This window comes from Mandrillus leucophaeus, unplaced genomic scaffold, assembly GCF_000951045.1.
Source record: "Mandrillus leucophaeus isolate KB7577 unplaced genomic scaffold, Mleu.le_1.0 Scaffold32, whole genome shotgun sequence".
Lineage (NCBI taxonomy): Eukaryota > Metazoa > Chordata > Mammalia > Primates > Cercopithecidae > Mandrillus > Mandrillus leucophaeus.
In genome coordinates this window covers 2,131,849-2,150,145 of record NW_012103365.1, presented here as the reverse complement: position 1 = coordinate 2,150,145, position 18,297 = coordinate 2,131,849, and the positions used below count along the sequence as shown (strand labels likewise).

The 18,297-nt window shown below is 49.5% G+C and overlaps 2 protein-coding genes across 3 annotated transcripts in view; one reads left to right on the top strand and one right to left on the bottom strand.

The window, feature by feature from the left end:
* Positions 1–10,238, top strand: part of ERN2 (endoplasmic reticulum to nucleus signaling 2) — a gene marked incomplete at its 5' end in the record, with an annotated part of 18,679 nt that extends 8,441 nt beyond the window's left edge. The window contains 9 exons of the mRNA XM_011987963.1: positions 4,560–4,644; positions 5,112–5,301; positions 5,380–5,479; positions 5,571–5,770; positions 8,214–8,361; positions 8,455–8,582; positions 9,124–9,247; positions 9,332–9,399; positions 9,486–10,238. Of these exons, the coding sequence (XP_011843353.1) occupies positions 4,560–4,644; positions 5,112–5,301; positions 5,380–5,479; positions 5,571–5,770; positions 8,214–8,361; positions 8,455–8,582; positions 9,124–9,247; positions 9,332–9,399; positions 9,486–9,698 (1,256 nt within the window). The remainder of the gene's footprint in view (positions 1–4,559; positions 4,645–5,111; positions 5,302–5,379; positions 5,480–5,570; positions 5,771–8,213; positions 8,362–8,454; positions 8,583–9,123; positions 9,248–9,331; positions 9,400–9,485) is intronic.
* The window catches only part of PLK1 (polo-like kinase 1), a 12,724-nt gene continuing 4,601 nt past the window's right edge, over positions 10,175–18,297 (bottom strand). For both annotated transcript variants that reach the window (XM_011987937.1, XM_011987938.1), the window contains 6 exons: positions 17,302–17,521; positions 12,937–13,092; positions 11,821–11,898; positions 11,147–11,301; positions 10,865–11,047; positions 10,175–10,681 (listed from right to left, as the gene is read on the bottom strand). In XM_011987937.1, coding sequence (XP_011843327.1) covers positions 10,478–10,681; positions 10,865–11,047; positions 11,147–11,301; positions 11,821–11,898; positions 12,937–13,092; positions 17,302–17,521 — 996 coding nt within the window. In that variant the 3' untranslated portion in view covers positions 10,175–10,477. The remainder of the gene's footprint in view (positions 10,682–10,864; positions 11,048–11,146; positions 11,302–11,820; positions 11,899–12,936; positions 13,093–17,301; positions 17,522–18,297) is intronic.

The following is an 18,297-nucleotide window of genomic DNA, read 5'->3' as shown; positions in this document are numbered from 1 at the left end:
GCCACTCGACGACCCTGAAGGTGAGCTTGAGTGAACGGGACAGGGTAGTCAGGAACAGAGAAAAGCAAGGGGCAGATTTAACTGCAAAGCTGGTTTATAAAAAGCCACTATAGTGGGGTGGTTAGGTCTACATGAATTAATAAGAGTGTTTTGAGTAGAGCCTGTTATGTAATTGAGCACTCTAGGAGTGTCTGCTGTCATTTTTTAATCATTATTTTTTTGGAGACAGGATCTTGCTCTGTTGTCCAGGCTGGAGTGCAGTGGCACAATCATAGCTCACTGCAGTCTCAAGCTCCTGGGCTCAAGAAATCCTCCCTCCTCAGCCTCTCAAGTAGCTGTGACTACAGGCATAAACCACCACGCAGAGCTAATCTTAAAGTTTTGTGTGTTTTTTTTGGTAGAGATTGGGTCTCGCTATGCTGCCCAGGCTGGTCTTGAACTGATGTCCTCTAGCGATCCTCCCACCTCAGCCTCCCAAAGTGCTGGGATTACAGGCATGAGTCACCATGCCCAGCTCATTATTGTATTATTATTTTCAAGGAATCTGGGTGTAGATAAAACTGGGTATAGATCTAAGGCTGCTCTCTGTTTACCTCCTTTGAGCTTAGTTTTTTCATTTGTCAAATGGGAATAATAACATCCAGCTCATTACATCATCTCACCATGAGAAGTCACAATCATTATTATTAAATAATACTTAGGTAATATTAATATTCATGTTAAAATGATGTTATATTTGGAAGCAATAATAGTAAATGACCTTTGTACAATTTAGTACCTTTTTTTTTAAACGCTTCTCTTATCTTTTCTCAGTTTTGTCCTATAAGGACTAAAGCCCTTTTAGGTTGGGCACAGTGGCTCACACCTGTAATCCCAGAACTTTCAGAGGCCAAGGTGGGGATTGCTTAAGGACAGGAGTTCGAGACCAGCCTGGGAAACATAGGGAGACTCGTCTCTACAAATAATACAAACAATTCGCCAGGCGTGGTGGTGTGCACCTGTAGTCCCAGCTACTCAGGAGGCTAAGGCAGGAGGATCACTTGAGTCCAGAAGGTCGAGGCTGCAGTGAGCTGTGAACCTTTCAAGGTTCCTCTGACATCTGGAATGCTCCAGGGGCTTCTTGCGTGCCTTTACCAATCAGCCCAGGCTACTTCTGCTTGATTGGCTCTGGGCTGGGCTCATGTATTTGGTTGTCTTTGTGAACTCGGCTCCTTCTAGTCACTGCTCAAGCCACTTCCTCATACCTTGGCCCCACCCTGCCGTCACCTTCTCAGGCGGAAGTTTACGCTACACGTGGCTTGATGCTCCAGTGCTGTTCACAATGTCCGCCTCTGTGGTCACTGTGCCTTAGCCCAGAGGAAAACAGCTCCCCTTCCTCAGGGGTCAGCTCTTTCAGAGGGCCCTGCAGCAGGATTTCCTCAGCCCTGAGCTGTTGAGGTTTTTGTCATTTTACTGGTCCTGGGTGGGTCCAAGTAATACCCCACTGTACCCCAAAACAGAAGGCCCATCTCCCTGGACCTTCTGCCTCGAGTTGAGTCTGGCTATTTACCTGGACAACCAGGACTCCATCTTTCCCCAGGGTCATTCTTATCAAAGTCCTTATGGACTGTTTTATGGTTCACAAAACTACAGTGGAGTCACAGCCAACTTTCATTTAACTTGAATAAATTTGGCCAGGTGCAGTGGCTCATGCCTGTAATCCCAGCACTTTGGGAGGCTGAGGCAAGGGGATCACTTGAGGTCAGGAGTTCGAGACCAGCCTGGCTAACATGGTGAAACCACACCTCTACTAAAAATAAAAAAATGAGCCTGGTGTGGTGGTGGGTGCCTGTAGTTCCAGCTACTGGGGGGTGACTGAGGTACAAGAATTGCTTGAACCCAAGAGACAGAGGTTGCAGTGAGCCAAGATTGTGCCACTGCACTCCAGCCTGGGCAACAGGGCAAGACTACACCTCAAAACAAAACAAAAAACCCACAAAAAAACAAAAACAAAAACTTACAGAAATTCATCTACATATGCTTGGCTGGGCCTCCCTCAGGACTTCTGGCTGCATCATGCATTCAATGACAAGTGGATGCAATCCAGCCTGAACCAGAGATAACATTTATATAGCGCTTACTGTATACCAGGCTATACCAGGCACGGTTCTGCATCATTTGAATGCATTAACTCATGAGATAACATTCCTGTGAGGTCAATGTTATTATAGAATGCCCCTTTTATGGAAGAGGAAACTAAGGCAGAAAGGTCTAGTGACAATTCCCAACCCAACCCCGGCTCACAAAGCTAACAAGTGGCAGCTCAAGGGTCCAAATGCACGTGGCTGGCTCCAGCAGGTGCCCTCATTTCTGTGGGATGGTGCCCCTGCTTGAACAATACCCAGCAAATACCTGTGAAAGAATGTGACTGACTGTAAGTGTTCCCCAACCTGTAGAGAAGCAGCAGCAAAGTCCATCATGTGTATTCAGGATTGCCAGAGGTAATTCTGACTGTATGCCCTTTCTCCCTGACACGACAACTTTTGATTACTTTGGAGTTGAACTTGGGAGGCCGAGGTAGGAGGATTGCTTGAGCCCAGCCTGGGCAACATAGTGAAGCCCCATCTCTACAAAAATTAAAAATACAAAAAGATTAGCCAGGCATGGAGGCATATGCCTGTAATCCAGCTGCCTGGGGGGCTGAGGCAGAAGGATTGCTTGAGCCCAGGAGTTCGACGTTGCAGTGAACCTAGATCACGCCAGTGCACTCCAGCCTGGGTGACAGAGTGAGCCCCTGTTTCTAAAAAAACAACAATGACAACAAAAGCTCCCACATTTGCTGCCTCTCCATTATAATTATGCAAAAGCCTGAGCAGAGTGATGGCAAATATCTGTGTGTGCAGACTGAGCCTCCCCAGCTCATTGTATCTGCATTGAAGGCCTTTGTGGCCTTAAGTCTGGCATCTCTCTTCAAGGGTGCTTCTGAACATCTAACCCAGGAAACTCTAAGCAAGTGTTTACTCCATGCCGAGAGCACTGAGAGCAGACACACAAGAGCCTCTGAGTCCAGCAGAGCCAGTGACACAAAGAGGGCCCAGAAGGGTGACTGTCACCTGCAGTCAGATGAGCAGGGTTTGTTCAAGCAGCTCTGTCCCTGCTCGCTGACCTGCCTGTTTTTCCTATGTGTGGGTGATGTGCTTCCAGCAAGGCCCTGCCTGAGCCCATTACTCCAGAAAGTTCAGTGTATACCAATGAAGGTACTGTCTGCATCTTGCTGACAGATGAGTGTGAACTCTAAGCAAATAATCCAGAGGAATGCTAAGGTGCAGCTTGGTGATTTTCTCACTGATCCCTAATGCTGATATTATTATTATTATTATTATTATTATTATTATTATTATTATTGAGATAGGGTCTTGCTGTGTCACTCAGGCTGAAATGTAGCTCACTGTAACCTCTGCTTCCCAGGCTCAAGCCAATCCTCCCACCTCAGCCTCCCAAGTAGCTGGACTACAGGCACACAACACCATGCCTGGCTAATTTTTTTTTTTTTTTTTGTAAAGATGGGGTTTCATCATGTTGCCCAGGCTGGTCTTGAACTCAAGTGACCCACCTGCCCTGGCCTCCCAAAGTGCTGGGGTTACAGGTGTGAGCCACGGTGCCCAGACCTAATGCTGATTTTCATTTACTCTTCCTAAAGTTGACTGTAAAAACTGAAGCTAGAAACTCTAAGTAGAATGTTCTCAGGACCACTGCACTGCACAACTCTAGGGGTGCCATATACGTTTTGCTATATGAATAGTAGCCGTTGGAGCTGAGCAGGACACAGCCTGCCCAGATTTGCCAGGGTCAGAGTGAGACATCTCTCACAGACTGCCCAAAGGGAAGGGCAGTAACTGTCCCAACCTACAGATCTTTGCCCACCTGAGCCAACCCCACCCATCCTAATGGGAAACCAAGGACTCTAGGGGGGCTCCCTGCTGCCCTGGAACTAACTCTGGGCAGGTTAGCATCCAATGCCCACTGCTTCTGTCCAGTCCAGTCTTTTTTCTGTGTTTACACTCACTCTCATCACTCTTCCAACTGCCGGAACTCACCTTCCCTTGAAATTGAAGCTGATTCAGTGTCAATTAAAAGGATTCGGTTGCAGCTGGTGGAGGTGGGCAGAATGGCAGAGAATGTAAAGGGAAAATAAAACAAACCTGTGCAGAAGATGCCGAAAGAAGGGGAGAGATAAAAGAGGATAATATAGCAGACATCACCTCTACCCGTTCTTTCAATATATCCATTTAATCCTCACAATAATATTGTGTGGGCTCTTTAACCTTAGTTCACCGCTCTACAGATGAGAATACTGAGGGCACAGAAGTGAGGAATTTGCCTAAGTAGACAAAGAGTCAGTGGCAGCACCAGACATTGAACCCAGACAGTCTGGCACCTGGGCCCTTGCTCTTACCCACTGCACCAGGCTAAGCATGGGAGGGTGGAGGCGCAGAAAAGGTCGAGGTGAGTGTGGACTGGGCCAGTGGCAGGCAAAGGTAGGCAGAGGCTCCCTGAGTCACCACCCTCCTCTCCCCCAGCTGAGCAACTCACCGTAGTGGGGAAGATTTCCTTCAATCCCAAGGACGTGCTGGGCCGCGGGGCAGGCGGGACTTTCGTTTTCCGGTGAGTGGCAGCCAGGAGCCAAGCTGGGGACACGGCACTCACAGCCCTCGTGGGCACTGTCCCCAAGAGAGACATTCTTCCAAAGACTCCCCGAGGTGGGTACAGGTTAATCCCTCACTCACCAGTCCTGCTCTTTCCTTTATCTGCTTTTTTTTTTTTTTTTTTTTTGAGTCTTTTTCTGTTGCCCAGGCTGGAGGGCAGTGGTGCAATCTCAGCTCACTGCAACCGCTGCTTCCCAGGTTGAAGCAATTCTGGGCTTCAGCCTCCCCAGTAGTTGGGATTACAGGTGTGTATCACCACGCCCGGCTAATTTTTACATTTTTTTAGTAGAGACAGAGTTTCGCCATGTTGGCCAGGCTGGTCTCGAACTCCTGACCTCAAGTGATCCTCCCGCCTTGGCCTCCCAAAGTGCCCTTTATCTCGTTTCCCTGAATGCCCCCCTGCCCCCGCCATCACCCACTTTCCAGGGGACAGTTTGAGGGACGAGCAGTGGCTGTCAAGCGGCTCCTCCGCGAGTGCTTTGGCCTGGTTCGGCGGGAAGTTCAACTGCTGCAGGAGTCTGACAGGCACCCCAATGTGCTCCGCTACTTCTGCACCGAGCGGGGACCCCAGTTCCACTACATTGCCCTGGAGCTCTGCCGGGCCTCCTTGCAGGAGGTGAGTTGAGGGCTCAGGGAGGGTGGGGGTAGAAGGTCCGGGCTGGAGATTGATGCTTTGGCCCTCACTGCTGCTCAGTACGTAGAAAACCCGGACCTGGATCGCGGGGGCCTGGAGCCCGAGGTGGTGCTGCAGCAGCTGATGTCTGGCCTGGCCCACCTGCATTCTTTACACATAGGTACCCGCACTACCCCTGCCTCCCGCTTCCTGTCCTTAGCTCCTGCCTTCCGCCCTCAGCAACCAGCTTTCTTTCTGCCCACCTCCCACAGTGCACCGGGACCTGAAGCCAGGCAATATTCTCATCACCCGGCCTGACAGCCAGGGCCTGGGCAGGGTGGTGCTTTCAGACTTCGGCCTCTGCAAGAAGCTGCCTGCTGGCCGCTGTAGCTTCAGCCTCCACTCCGGCATCCCCGGCACGGAAGGCTGGATGGCGCCCGAGCTCCTGCAGCTCCTGCCACCAGACAGTCCTGTGAGTCTATCCACCAAGTCCTCCAGGCACACAGCTGCCCCAGGCTGCAGGAATCCGTCCCTGTCCCAGTTCCCCTCCTGAGGAGACTCCATGACACTTGCTGTGTGACTTTGAGCTGCTCCTCCAAGCTTGTTTCTTCTTAAAGAAGGGATAATTTGTCCTTCCTTCTACAGCAGTGTCAGGAACTGTTTTGCCACCCAGGGGACATTAGGCAATGTCTGGAGACATTTTTGACTGTCATGACTTGGGAGGGAGGGGCTACTGGCATCTGCTGGAAATGCTGCTAAACGTCTTACAGGACAGGACAGCACTCAACCCAAAGAATTAACAAAATGTCAGTGGTGCTGAGGTTGGGAAACCCTGAGCTAGAAAATGGTTTGCAATCTTCACTGTGCTTCACAACCGCTGCACAACTTTAAAAAAGGATGCCCATTGCCGGGTGTGGTGGCTCACGCCTGTAATCCCAGCACTTTGAGAGGCCAAGGCAGGCGGATTGCTTGAGCTCAGGAGTTCAAGACCAGCCTGGGTAACCTAGGGATACCTCATCTCTACCAAAAGCACACACAATTTAGCCGGTGTGGGTGTGTGCATCTGTGGTCCCAGCTACTTGGGAGGCTGAGGTGGGAGGATCACTTGAGCCTGGGAGGTGGGAGTTCCAGAGAGTCAAGATCAGGCCACTGCACTCTAGCCTGGACAACAGAGTGAGACTCTCTCTCTCTCAAAACACAAAAAAAAAACAAACAAAAAAACCCAGACCCCACACCCAGTGATTTTGACCTAATTGCCTGGGTCATTTTTATGTGGAGCCAAGTTTGAGAACCACTGGTGTGGAAGGTTTCGGAGGGCATCAGATGAGCTAATTAGTTGATACACAGAGCAGCATCTGACCCACACAGACAGACACTTGCGTTTGGGACCCCAGAATTGTGGCTTTTGAGTCACAGTGTGTGGGCGGAAGTTGAAGCCAGAGAAATAGATGCCAATCACACAAAAGGACAGTCACCAGGGAAGGCTGCCCCCTCCTAAAGTTGAGAGAAAGCTCAAAGTGGTGACTTGGGCTCAAGGACTAAATGCGTGATGTCATGAGACTGTACAGTTTATTTTTAAATTAGTGGCCAATATATATATATATCTTTTTCTTTTTCTTTTCTTTTTTTTTTTTTTTGAGATGGAGTTTCGCTCTTGTTGCCCAAGCTGGAGTGCAGCGGCGTGATCTCAGCTCACTGCAACCTCCGCGTCCTGGGTTCAAGTGATTCTCCTGCCTCAGCCTCCCTAGTAGCTGGGACTACAGGCAGGAGCCACCACGCCCAGTTAATTTTTGTATTTTTAGTAGAGATGGGGTTTATGCCATGTTGGCCAGGCTGGTCTCGAACTCCCAACCCTCAGGTGATTCACCTACCTCGGCTTCCCAAAGTGCAGGGATTATAGGCATGAGCCACTGTGCTTGGCCCTATATATGAATTTTGAGACAGGGTCTTGCTCTGTCATGGAGTGCAGTGATACCATCACAGCTCACTGCAGCCTTAAACTCCTGAGCTCAAGGGATCCTCTCACCTCAGCCTCCCAAGTTGTTGGGACTACGGGCACGCAACATGGCACCCAGTTAATTTTTGTATTTTTTTGTAGAGGCAGGGTCTCACCATGTTGCCCACGCTGGTCTTGAACTCTTGGCCTCAGGCAATCCTCCCACCTCGGCCTCCCAAAGTGCTGGGATTACAAGGTGTCAGCCACATGCCTGGCCCGATATTTTAACGTTTGAGAAATTCCACATACAATTTGGATTTCTGGATTTTCTTTTAAAAATCGGAATCACTTGAGGCCAAAAGTTCGAGATCAGCCTGGGTAACATAAGAAGACCCATCTCTACAAACAATTTTAAAATTGGTCGGGCATGGTGACACATGCCTGTAGTCCCAGCTACTCAGGCCAAAGACTGCTAGAGCCCAGGAGTTTGAGGTTACAGTGAGCTGTGGTTGTGCCACTGCACTCTAGCCTGGGCAACATGAGCAAGGCCCCAACTCAATAAAAACAAAATCAGCTCTGCCACCCTGGAGAGTCCCCTGGTGACAATGGGTTGGAGCTAAGGACCAGGTGCCCCTGCAGACAGAACCCATGCCAGGTCATCACAGTCCTCCTGATTGCCTTATTGCCTCATGTCTGGCACCCACATATGTTACCTGCCTACACCCTGCAGGAATGAAGCTTGGAAACCTGAACTAGCTCAGCAGGGGCAAAGGTTTTGCATGAAAACCATGGGACCCCTATAGTGGTGTGTGTGTGTGGGCAGGGAGCATCTAGAGCCAAGGAGATGCTGCCCAGGAAGCTTCTTGAGTTCCAATCTGAACCAAACCCCTGGCTGCTCTATCAGTCCATGGGAGAATTTAGCCAGGCCGACTTCCTGGAAGCAGAGATTTCCTTCTTACGCCCATCTCTCTTGTCCCAGACCAGCGCTGTGGACATCTTCTCTGCAGGCTGCGTGTTCTACTACGTGCTTTCTGGTGGCAGCCACCCCTTTGGAGACAGTCTTTATCGCCAGGCAAACATCCTCACAGGGGTTCCCTGTCTGGCTCACCTGGAGGAAGAGGTCCATGGTGAGGGAGCCCTGGGCCGGGCAGAGAAGGGAGGAAGGGCAAGACACTAGGCAGGCCTGAAACAGACTTTTCTCTTCCTCTTCCATCCTCCAGACAAGGTGGTTGCCCGGGACCTGGTTGCAGCCATGTTGAGCCTGCTGCCACAGGCACGCCCCTCTGCCCCCCAGGTGCTGGCCCACCCCTTCTTTTGGAGCAGAGCCAAGCAACTCCAGTTCTTCCAGGTCAGAAGGAAAGCTTGGGAATGGTCCCCAAAAGTCCTAAGTTTGGGTCCTGGGCAATTAGAAATGGGATATTAGATTGGCTGAGGGAAAACAGGAAGAGCTACCTGGTCCTGGCAGCCTGGCTCTTTCCCTAAACTGGGAGCCAGCCTGGACTCCTAAACTCCACCATCTTGGCACTCTCCGGTCCACTCACTGCCAGCTTCGCCAGCCCCAGCTGCCCTTTGTATGGGAATATAGCCCATTCCTTTCCACCTGAGTCGTCACTCATGCTGTGCCAGTAGCCCACTGCACTTGTGTGAACTTGAGCAAGAGACTTCGTACCACTGAACTGCAGTTTGCTCATCTGTAGAAAGGGGACAGCAGTACCAAGCTCATAGGTTGGTGGTAAATAACAGAGGCGTGGCATAGAGAAGCTTCACGCCCCCAGAGGCAATGTTCCTTGTCAGTCACCCTAAATCACTCCCCTAAGTCAGACAACACACTCCTGGCTATGTGGCATCTGGCCCCGGTCACAAGGCTCAGGAGCTCTCTGGGGCCCCAGGATGTCAGTGACTGGCTGGAGAAGGAGTCTGAGCAGGAGCCCCTGATGAGGGCACTGGAGGCAGGAGGCTGCGCGGTGGTCCGGGACAACTGGCACGAGCACATCTCCATGCCACTGCAGACAGGTAGAGGCTACACTCAGGTGGGCCTGGGCGGTGGAGGGGAGCCCAGCAGGGACAGTTTCAGGACACTGAATTCCCTGTCCACAGACCTGAGAAAGTTCCGGTCCTATAAGGGGACATCAGTGCGAGACCTGCTCCGTGCTGTGAGGAACAAGGTATGTGTTGGGGCCTGGGTGGGCCTGGGTCTTGGGGAGGCATGGCTGCAGCTGAGCCAGGGTTCTCTTGCTCTGCCTACCCCCAGAAGCACCACTACAGGGAGCTCCCAGTTGAGGTGCGACAGGCACTTGGCCAAGTCCCTGACGGCTTCATCCAGTACTTCACAAACCGCTTCCCACAGCTGCTCCTCCACACGCACCGAGTCATGAGGAGTTGTGCCTCTGAGAGCCTCTTCCTGCCCTACTACCCACCAGACTCAGAGGCCAGGGGGTCGTGCCCTGGGGCTGCAGGGAGGTGAGGTGGGCCGGAGGCCACACAAATGGTCTCCATGCTGGCTAGCTGAAGAGCTGAGCCTGTGGCTGGCCTCAGAATCAGAATCAGAAAAGACTGCCAGGCTGGGTGCAGTGGCTCACACCTATACCAGCATTTTGGGAGGCTGAGGTGAGAGGATCACTTGAGCTCAGGAATTCCAGACCAGCCTGGCCAACATGGCAAGACCCCACCTCTACAAAACATTTGAAAAATTAGCCAGGCATGGTGGCGCACGCCTGTAGTCCCAGCTGCTTGGGAGGCTAAGGTGGGAGAATCGCTTGAGCCCAGGAGTTCCAGGCTGCAGAGAGCCAGGATCATGCCACTGCACTCCAGTCTGGTCCACAGACACTGTCACCCCCTACCCCCCACAAGACTGGCAGAGGCTGGGCAGCCTGGGGCTGACGAAGCAGAGATGTTCCCTGGATCCCAGGCCCTGGCACCCCTCAGGAAATACAAGAAAAAGAAGATTCACATCTGTTTAATGTGTATAAAGCCAAGGAAAGGACAGTTCCGAACTCAATAGAAATATTCTGTACAATTCATATGGTGGGGTTGAGGGGGAGGGGACGAGGCTGTAGAACCCACACCCGAACATGTACAAAAATAACTTACACAGCAACCCCCACCTGCAAGGATGATGCAGCTCTGCCCAGCCACCGGGGCTGGGGGGCACACTGCAGACATGGCACCGCAGGAGCCAACCAGTATGGGCCCCAGATGCTGGTGGGAGTGAGGAGGGCACCAGTCCGGAGGGGAGGGCGGCTATTAGGAGGCCTTGAGGCGGTTGCTGGCCGAGCGTGAGCTCAGCAGCTTGTCCACCATAGTGCGGGCATAGCGGAGCCGGCTGGCCAGCTCCTTGCAGCAGCCGTACTCCTCCAGGAGACTCAGGCGGTACGTGCGGAAGTCCCGCTTCTCATCGATGTAGGTCACGGCTGCCATCAGTGGGCACAAGATGAGCTTGGTGTGATCCTGCAAGAGAAGAGGGGCAGGGATTGCTGATCCCAGAGGCCAGTGTATGTTAGGGAGTAGAGGGAAGACACAACAGGTTATAGGTACCTGAGCCATTCACTCCATACTCAACTCACATGGGCCACTGCCAAGCACGTGGAGCCTACCCCAGCTCTCTCCTGCCCCTGGTGACATCCAGCTCACCTGGAAGAAGTTGATCTGCACGCTGCCATTGCTGAGGTGCAGGATGATGGCACTGCGGGTGCGGAACCAGGTCCGCAGGTAGGGCAGCCGGGCGAGCTCATCACCTTCACGCGGCGTGATGTTGGCACCTGCCTTCAGCAAATGCTCACTCATGTAATTGCGGAAATATTTAAGGAGGGTGATCTGGATGAAAAGTAAGTGAGGGGTTCCAGAATTAGTCTCGCCCTCCAGCACAGGTCCCACTCCCGCAATAGCACGCCCCATGGGCCGGACGGCACTTACCTTCTTCATCAAGGAGTTGGGATGGGAACTCACGGTGAGGTAGGACTCGGTGCCGTCACGCTCTATGTACTGCAGGCTGTCACCATCGTTGTAGAGGATGAGGCGTGTTGAGTCATTGAAGAGCACCCCCACGCTGTTATCACAGAGCTGATACCCTAGGGATCAGTGAAGAGAGGTCTCAGAAAGGGGGAATAGAAAGTGGGGAGTGGGGCTGGGTGCGGTGGCACATGCCTGTGATTCCAGCACTTTGGGAGGCTGAGGGGGGAGGACTGTTTGAGCCTAGGAGTTTGAGACCAGTCTGGGCAATGTAATGAGACCTCATCTCTACAAACTATTTTAAAAATTAGCTGAGCGTGATGGTGCATGCCTGTAGTCCCAGCTACTTAGGAGGCTGAGCCTGCAGCCAGGCATAAGCCTGGAAGTTTGAGGCTGTAGTGAGTCATGACTGTGCCACTGCACTCCAGCCTGGGCGACAGAGTAGGACCCTGTCTCTGGGCAGTGGGGGAAAAAGGCTGGGGAGTCGGGGAGCACTGGGAGCTGGAATTGGGAGGCCTGGGATGGAGAAAGGAGGGCACTAAGAGTACCTGGGAGCTCAAAAAGGCCAGAGCCTGTAACAACTGAAAAGGTCACCTGGCTGTGCCTGAGTCACCCACCTGGTTCTGGAAGAAACCTACCAAGGCCGTACTTGTCCGAATAGTCCACCCACTTGCTGACCCAGAAGATGGGGATGCAGGCAGGATCCTCAGCCTCCTCTAAGACAGAAACAGACAGACAATTGGTCAGGACCAGCCTCTTCTTCTCTGGTCCACACATGTGGCCCACACCAGGGAACAAGGAAGCCTGCTGGGCACACCACCTGGGCTCAGTTGAGAGGCCTAGGGCCCCAGAGAAGAGCAAAGCAGGGCCTCTGCTGCCAACAGGCTCAGACAAGCAGCAGCATAGACATCTCTACACAGAAAGTTTCAGCACAGCGCACCAAGTTCCACTCACTCCTTCATTCCACTGACCCATTTACTGAAGGCTTACCGTGCCAGGCACTGTTGCAGGTACAGTGAGCAACAGACAAAACCCCAGCCTCCACAGAGCTTACACTGTGGTTGCAGGGGCAAAGACTAATCACATTAAGTATGGGCAAAATATCAGTGACTTCTATCATGGTAAGAGTCAGAGACATCTAGTTTTCCAGTTTGGAGTAATTAGGAAACTGTGAAGACAGAAGCCGGCTGCAAACACATTAAAATGTTATATTCAGTGCATGCAACAAACACCTTACTTTAAATCCAATCAGAGAAGAAGGACGTGTTGGACTATGTTGGGTGAGAAGTGTTATGGAAAACTATGCAGTGGGTAAGGGGATGAGAAGCACCAGCAGAGGGGCCAGGGAGATGCTCACGGAGGTGACACCGGAGCAGACACTTGAAGGAGGCCACAGTGTGAGCCATGTGGTGTCTGGAAGAAGTGCTTTCATGCCAGGGCCAGGGAGAAAGCCCTGAGGCTGCAGTACGTCTGGGTCTGTTATTTCAAGGGTCTTGAAGAAACAACAGGAACTTACTGAGCAAAAGAAACAGCGTGTGAAGGTGGCACATCGAGGTGCTAGAGTAAGAGACGGATCAGAAAAGAAGGCAGGAGCCACAGCAAGCAGGGCCTCGGATATCAGGAAATGGGGAAACCAATGGTCCTATGGAGACAGGGCCTGGACAAGTCACCAGTGCTTTGTTGGCCAAGGCTCCTCCTGCCTTCTCCAGATGCCCCAAGCAATCCTGCCCCGCCCAGGGCCCCGCAGTACCCACCTTGCCTGACCAGCCCACGCTCCGAGGGCTTGGAGGCATTGACACTGTGCAGCTGCTGCAGCATGTCACTGAGGTGGCAGTCGACCACCTCACCTGTCTCTCGAACCACTGGTTCTTCCTTTTCCCGGGTACGCTCAGGCAGGGCGTTCTCCAAGCCTAGAAAGGTGACAAAAACAGGGGCGTTGGGAAGGGCATAGGACTCCCCTGCCACAGCTGAAACTCTTCCGAAAGAAAGATTCTCTTAGCTACCATTGCTTTGGGGAAACTGAGTCAGTGCCTGGTTATTAGAGCAGCAGCTGCCATGCTCAGGTGACAGGCACAAGTGCTCACTATGAGGCAACAGATCTTCAGATGCTCTGGCCTCTGACCCAACGATGTGGCCCTGCAGGATACGACCTGCCACTCAGGCAAACAGCTTGAAGGCAACAGCAGCTCAGAGCTGCCCAGCTTCGAGCAAAGAATTAAAAGCATCTTCAGCATCCAGGCAGATGGAAGGGCTGAGTAGTTCAGTTCATCCACAGAATGGATTCAGTCGGCATTTAAATAAAAACACAAGAAATTTTTTTCCACCCCAAAATTTGCTTTATATGCTTATTTATAACCAAAAAAAGCTTGAAAAGATACATGAAATTTTAATGCTGATTATATCTGGGCAGTAGAAACACAGATTATTTTTGTTGTCTTTTTCCTTATTTATTTATTCCCCCACCAACATGTGGTAATTCTCCTTGCATAATATAAAATGTTTAAGTTTTCAATTAAAAAACAATGCCATGATAGGGACTTAGGTATGAAATAATAAGATATTAGGGATTTGCTTTAAACACTCCAGCAAGGCCAGGCCTAGTGGCTCACACCTGTAATCCCAACACTGTGAGAGGCCAAGGCAGGTAGACTGAGCTCAGGAGTTTGAGACCAGCCTGAGCAACATGGCAAAACCCTGTCTCTACTAAAAATACAGAAACTAGCTGGACATGCTGTCCCAGCTACTTGGGAAGCTGAGGTGGGAGAGTCACTTGAACGCAGGAGGTGGAGGCTGCTGTAAGTCATGATCTTGCCACTGCACTCCAGCCTGGGCAACAAAGCAAGACTGTCTCAAATAAATAATAAATAATAATAAATAGTAAATAATAATTTTTTTAAACTCCAGTAACAAAAAAGGCAGAGGCTGGAATAAATAAATAAAGTCTGTCCAAATGTTGATAAGTAGTAAAAATAGATGAAACATGGGACTCATCATACAGTTCTCTCCACCTTTGGGTAACTGAAAATTTCCTTAAGTTTTTAAAATGCTATATGAAAAATTAAAACTGAAAGAAAAAAAGTAGGAGGCTGAGGCAGGAGGATCACTTGAGCTCAAGAGTTCGAGACCAGTGTGTGCAACAGGGCAAGACCTCATCTCTACAAAAAATTTAAAAATTGGTCAGACATGGTGGCACGTGCCTAAAGTCCCAATTACTTGGGAGGCTGAGGGTGGAGGATCACTTGAGCCCAGGAGGTCAAAGCTACAGTGAGGTACAACTGTGCCACTGTGCTCCAGCCTGGGAAACAGAGCAAGACCCTGTCTCAAATTAAAAAAAATAAATGAAAACAGAGAAATAAGTAATCCTTTAAAATAGAGCCCAAAGAATAAAATATCCATGAGTCTATTTCAGACATAACCAAATAAATAAATCAATGGGAGAGAAGGAACAGCTCTTCCTTACAGAAGAATTCCAATTATTAAATGTAGAAAAAGTAAGGAAAAGAAAAATTGCCATTAGAACATCACTGTAGGCAGGACACAGTGGCTCACGCTTGTAATCCTAACACTTTGGGAGGCAGAGGAGGATCACTTGAGGGCAGGAGTTTGAGATAAACCTGGTCAACATAGTGAGATCTTGTCTCTACAAAAAAAAATTTTTTTTTTTTTTTTTTTTTTTGAGACAGAGTCTTGCTCTGTTGCCCAGGCTGGAGTGCAGAGGTGAGATCTCGGCTTACTACAACCTCCACCTCCCGGGTTCAAGTGATTCTTGTGCCTCAGTCTCCTGAGTAGCTGAGATTACAGGTGCACACCACCATGCCTGGCTAATTTTTTGTACTTAGTAGAGATGGGGTTTTGCCATGTTGCCCAGGCTGATCTCAAACTCCTGAACTCAGGCAACCCGTCCACCTCGGCTTCCCAAAGAAAAAAATTTTTAATTAGCTGGGTATAGTGGCACATGCCTGTAGTCCTAGCTACTCTGGAGGGTGAGGCACGGGGACTGTTTGAGCCCAGGATGTTGAGGCTGCAGTGAGCTATGATTGAGCCACTGCATTCCAGCCTGGGTGACAGCAAGTCCTGAGACCTGTCTCAAAAAAAATTCCACTGTAGTAGCTGCAAGGTATGTGGAAACTCTGGGGAGTTTTTTGTTGTTGCAACTTTTCTGTATAAGCCTAAAATTATTCCAAAATGAAGTTTAAGAAAAACCAATGCCTAAAAATTGAAAACTGAAAAATGAACTGAAGTTGTACATCAAATTGGTGATATATCCACAGAGCAAAAAAGTATTTCAAGTGACTTTTTAAAACTATGTATCCTTAGTGAAATATACTTTAAAGACAATTAGAAATGCAAGAAAATAAAATATCATTTAATAACAGGAACTCATATATGTTGAAAATTTTAAGCATATTAATGTAAGGGAACAAGATTTTCAGTTTAAGAGAAAATATGAGTATAAACCAAACAAGTAAAAACAGATTAATATTGTGTCTGAATCAGACACTTAATTACCAAAAGAAAAGCAGTAACTCCCCAGTGGAGGAAAAGAAAATCACTGTAAGACAGTATGTATCAATGTTAAATTTCCTGAACTTGGGAATTGTGCCAGGTATTATTGTTATGTAAAAGAATCTGTTTGCAGGAAGCATACACTGAAGCATTAAGGGTAAAGTGTAGGACGTATACAACTTTTGAATGTTCAGAAAAAAGAGGGCAATTGATAAATGCGAAAAAAAAGTGTTAACTGGTGAATCTGGGCAAAAGGGGAGAATGGGAGTGTCTTTTTGGTCTCTGCTACGTTTTTCATAAGCTTACAATAATATAAAAGAATGTTTAAAAATGTGTGATTTGGAAATACCAACACAGACTCAATGTCAGTCTTCCCCCACTGCCACAAATGCAGTTCCTAATTCTGTTCTCTGAAGAGACCTAGAAGCAATGACAACCTAAGCAATGGCATATGGTTTTTTGATTTTTAAGAAAATGTCCATCTTTTTTAAGAGAAGTATTCTGAAGTTTATATAGGTATAAAAATGGCAAAGTGCCTGGGGTTAACTTTAAAAAATACTTCAAAGAAACAAAAATAAATGAATGAAGCAAACTTGACAAAATCCTGATAACTAATTATTGAATCTGGTAAGTATGAGGGAATCCATTACATTATGCTCTATATGTGTACTTGAAAATTTTCATGCTGGCTGGGTGCAGTGGCTCACACTTGTAAACCCAGTACTTTGGAAGGCCAAGGCGGGCAGATTGCTTGAGCTTAGGAGTTTGAGAACAGCCTGGGCAACAAAGTGAGAATCTGTCTCTACAAAAAATACAAAAAATTAGCCAGGCATGGCAGCACACGCCTGTAGTCTCAGCTGAGATGAGAGGATGACTTGAGCCTGGGAGGCAGAAGTTGCAGTGAGCCAAGATCACACCACTCCACTCCAGCCTAGGAGACAGCCAGACCTGTCTCAAAAAAAAAAAAAAAAGGAAATTTTTATGTTTTTCAATGAATCATGAAAAAGTGTTAGAAGGCCAGGCGTAGCAGCTCATGCCTGTAATCCCAACACTTTGGGAGGTGGAGGTGGGAGGATCACTTGAGCCCAGGAGTTCCAAGACCAGCCTAGGCAACATGGCAAAACACTGTCTCTACAAAAACAAAAAAAAATTAGCCAGGCATGGTGGCTCATGCCTGACAGTCCCAACTACTTGGGAGGCTGAGATGGGAGGATTGATTGAACCCTAGAGTTGAAAGCTGCAGTGAGCTGTGATTGTGCCTCTACACTTCAACCTGGAAAACAGAGGAGAGACCCTGTCTCCAAAAAATTAAATTGATTAATTAAAGTGATTGGAAAGAATTTTTTAGGCTTGGTATCAGTCCATTTTCTTCTTCTTGAGCATAGCAGGTTTATCCAGCCATGGTAAGGTCAGTCTTTCCCGGCAAGGCCGAGGAGCAGATGGGCATGGGAATCACGAATTTAAGCAGATGGGCATGGGAATCACGAATTTAAGGACAGAGGTCTGTCCTAAACCAAACCTGAGTTCTTGGGGCCAGGGACTAAGCCACACACACCCCTACAACCTGGGCTTTCTCTGGGGAGTCTGCTGTCTTACCCAGACCCTTGTTGTACCTTTATTGAGGACTGTGAGGGGCTTCCGGTTGCTGGGGTCCAGGCTGCTGGGAGCAATTGAAAACCTCGGTGGAATGGTCAGGCAGGTGATGGGGAGACGGGCAGGGATATAGCCAGAAGTAAAGAACTCGTCGTTAAGCAGCTCATTAATGGTTGGGCGGGCAGTGGGATCTGTCTGAAGCATCTTCTGGATGAGGGAGGCGGCCACGGGGTTGATGTGCTAGGGCAGAGAGAGGGACAGCCATAAGCAGAATGTGAAGGGGACCCGGAGTACAGTACGGCCTCAAAGGGGCTGCAGGCCAATAGACCACACGCAGTCCCCAGTCTCAAATACACCCCAGGTTAGTGGTTCACAACTTGGTTCAATGCCAACTTCTCCACTGTCGGCTTTACTGAGCACCTTTGACAGAAGGGTCAATGGACTGTGGCCTAGCACCAACTCACTTTCCTGGCACTTACTATGTGCCAGGAAAGCATTCTAAGCACTCCTGTACTTAGCTCACTTAGCCCTCACTAATACATCTAAGGGGTGGGGCTCTATTACCATCCCTTTTTTGCAGAGGAGGAAAGTGAGGCACAGAGAGGGTGAAGGCCTTGTCTAGTTGGCTTGATTCCATGCTGTCTCTGACAGTGAACTGACACTTTGTGATGGATTTACTATGTCCGTCCTTATGGTGACAGGCCTCTTGGCTTCACACAGGGACACTACACTTCAAACTGGCTGTGTGCTAGACTTCTGCAGGAACCAGCTATTCCTTTAAATGCATTTCTGTTGGTGGTTGTGAAAATACACACCATGGCCAGGTGCGGTGGCTCACGCCTGTAATCCTAGCACTTAGGGAGGCTGAGGCGGGCAGATCACGAGGTCAGGAGATTGAGACCATCCTGGCTAACACAGTGAAACTCTCTTTCTACTAAAAATACAAAAAAAGTAGCCGGGTGTGGTGGCGGGCACCTGTAGTCCCAGCTACTCAGGAGGCTGAGGCAGGAGAATGG